Source organism: Merops nubicus, unplaced genomic scaffold (assembly GCF_000691845.1).
Source record: "Merops nubicus isolate BGI_N331 unplaced genomic scaffold, ASM69184v1 scaffold13173, whole genome shotgun sequence".
Lineage (NCBI taxonomy): Eukaryota > Metazoa > Chordata > Aves > Coraciiformes > Meropidae > Merops > Merops nubicus.
This window is the reverse complement of record NW_008599633.1, coordinates 40,001-42,833: the sequence shown is the minus strand read 5'-3', so window position 1 is coordinate 42,833 and position 2,833 is coordinate 40,001. Positions and strand designations below refer to the sequence as shown.

General features: G+C 36.9%; 1 protein-coding gene across 1 annotated transcript in view; it reads left to right on the top strand.

Moving 5' to 3' along the window:
* Nucleotides 1-2,110: 2,110 nt before the first annotated feature.
* LOC103770209 (serine/threonine-protein kinase Nek7) overlaps nucleotides 2,111-2,833 on the top strand; it is a gene marked incomplete at its 3' end in the record, with an annotated part of 32,621 nt that continues 31,898 nt past the window's right edge. Inside the window, exon 1 of the mRNA XM_008937461.1 lies at nucleotides 2,111-2,191. Within this exon, the coding sequence (XP_008935709.1) occupies nucleotides 2,135-2,191 (57 nt within the window). The remainder of the gene's footprint in view (nucleotides 2,192-2,833) is intronic.

The window sequence follows — 2,833 nt, the reverse complement described above, 5'->3', positions numbered from 1 at the left end:
CTGTCTACTCTTTCCCCAAATTAAAAAAAAAGCACACACAAATTCCCAAACAATTCCAGTTAGTGCTTCTGATTGGTCAGACAAGACAAATGGGTTGTATAGTTCCTGAATCAACATACATCATCTAAACATTTCAGCTTAATTTTCATTAGTCTTAGATAAATGTCTGCATTAGAGGATAAAGAGTGTTATATTTACTTCTTTTCCCTGGGGATTCTGAAACAAGTGTTTGTGACCCATAGGAAGTGTCTGTTGGTGCATGGTCAACAGTCTTTAATATGTAAGCATATTAGTAAAAAAGACTGCAAAACTTTGAGTAGAAATATTGAAGCTATTGAAACGATAGGAGTTCCAATAGAATTTTTTCATCTCTTCAAAAGAGCACTTCAGAAAAGAATTCTTGGCTTCTTGACAGTGATAGAAAGATCTCTCTTGGAAGAATTTCGCAGAAGATCCCCTTAAAGTTGCCATGTATTCCTCACCCAGGATTTGTCACAATTGCATAGACCCCCGTGAATCCAGCTCGAGAATTTAGGTGCAGTTTTGTCATAGCATTTTAATTTTCAGTGCTGTTGTCTTATGATTTCTTGCCTCAGTGAGGAAGTTGGATGAGAGGTGTTGCAGAACATGCAGGAAGTGTTGATGTTGGTGTCCTCAGGCTAGCTGAAAGATTGCCTGGCAAACAAGACAGAGCAGCATACTGAGAAACTTAAACAAAGCTGCTTTGATTATTTTATCTGTTAGCTTTCTGGATGACAACAGTACTGTGAACACAAGATATTTGATAGTTTGTTAAATATTTTGGTGTGGGCTTTGAAAAACATTTGTAAGGTTTGCTGCTTTCTGTAGAGAGTTGTTTCAAACTTTTAAAATATTCTCAAAAGAAATTACTGGGAAGATTTATTTTATGTGTGTTTTAACAGAGATAGATTGTATGCTTTCATGCTGAATTTAAATGCCAATTAAGAAAGTTTTACATATTCTAAAGAAAGATTTGTGAAACATAAATATCTCTGTATACACAAGGACATGTTTGCAGTATTTGAAGTATATAGATTTATCAGAATAAATCTATTGTAGGAAATTTCTTAATGTTAAAGATTGAGGTATCAGAAAAGTGTTTTATGTTAGACTATCTCTAGAACTTTAAGGATTTGGAGGAGGAAATGAGAAAATAAATAATAAATTGGAAAAGATGAAGAATTTTCCAGTCAAACACATGACTCTTGTTCCTCTGAAGGCTTTGTCAGGTTTGACCAGGTAATGGGCAGAGACACTTTGTGTTTGTGTGATGAAAAAGTTGTGCAGGGTTTGCCTTTTATTGTATACAAATTTATTCCATTGTTTGCATTCCAAGCTGCTGGTGAACTTTGTCTTCATCTGAATGGAGGTGGCCCTTATAGGCACCAGTAAGACTGGGTGCTGCACCTGCTCCCCTTCAACAAAATGTCGTATAACCTAAGAAAGGATTCAGTTAGCTGGGGAAAATGCATTGAGAACTTGTCAGGCATCTGTCCTCCCATCTTGTTGATGGGATATGAGAGGTTTGTGGTTGGGAATAGAGGCTGTGCTCCTACATAGAGTATGTCAAAGCCCTCTTAGCTAGCTTGGTAGAATGTAGTGAGTGTATGTTCAGCTTTTTTTCCTATTTAGGTGGAACTACTCTTGCACAGTCCCTGAAACTGCAGATAAATGATTGCAACATAAAAGGTGTGCAGGCAGCAGCTACAAGGCAGCTTCTGTTTCCCATGCTGCCCATAGGTCTAAGGTGCTGGCCAGCAGACATCTATGTGGTTAAGCAAGAGGTTGGTGCCTCGGGAGAATGACAGGGTGACGCAGCTGCCATCAGGCAGAGCCACTTGTATGGCTCAAGTAGTTTACTGCCCATATTTTCCTGATTAGTTCAGATGTGTGTAGCGATTAATTTCATTTTATAAAATAGCTCAACATAAGAAAACTTCCTTCCTCAAATGGTAAGGGAATAGTGAAATGTTCTTATACTCAAGCACGTGAGTGAGAAAGTGAATTCTTCAGTTCTTCTGCTGGTGTCCATTGATCAGAAATACGGATTGTGTTGCAGTGTGATGACTGTCTGTCTCTTTTCAGGACACAAGGGACAGCTTTGCGTGGTGGAATGGATGAACAGTCACAAGACATGCAGGGGCCTACGGCTCCACCATTTCAGCCACAGGTAATTTTTTCCTTTTTCAAATAATTATTAAAGAATGGATGCTATCATAAGAAATTTAATTTCTGGATATGTGTTGATGTTCTGAAAGGATAAAGATTATCTGATAAGAGATAACATTTGAATTATGTAATAAAAGATAATATTAGAATATTGCTTTTTAACATTTTAAAGAGGTCATTCTTTGAAGGGACTGCAAGAGCCTGTAGAGGAATACCCTAAAAAGATTTACTGTGGTGACCATTCCAAGGTAAAAGCTGTAGAGTTCTTGACAAAGCTGGAACCTAAATCTGGTTATTTTCTTGTTAACAGCATATGTGCTAGGGCAATTTGTGCCTTTTGTTTGAAAAAATTTGATGAAATGCTTGTAAAATAAGCATAAATAAGCATAAATGCTTATGATGAAAACTAGTAATGAAAGGAGGTTCCTGTACCAATTGCTGGTATATTTAGGAGGAGCAAGAACTGGAACTGAAAATACAGCAGGTTATGAAGAAGAGGTGAGGTAATGCTTTATGAAGAGTTGTGTGTCAGATTTTGAAGAACCTGTGAATCTCTTCCAATTCTTTTGGTCATTGTGTTGTATAAATACATGCTGCTATTCATAGCAAATTAAATTAACCTCATCATTGAAAATTTTTGATA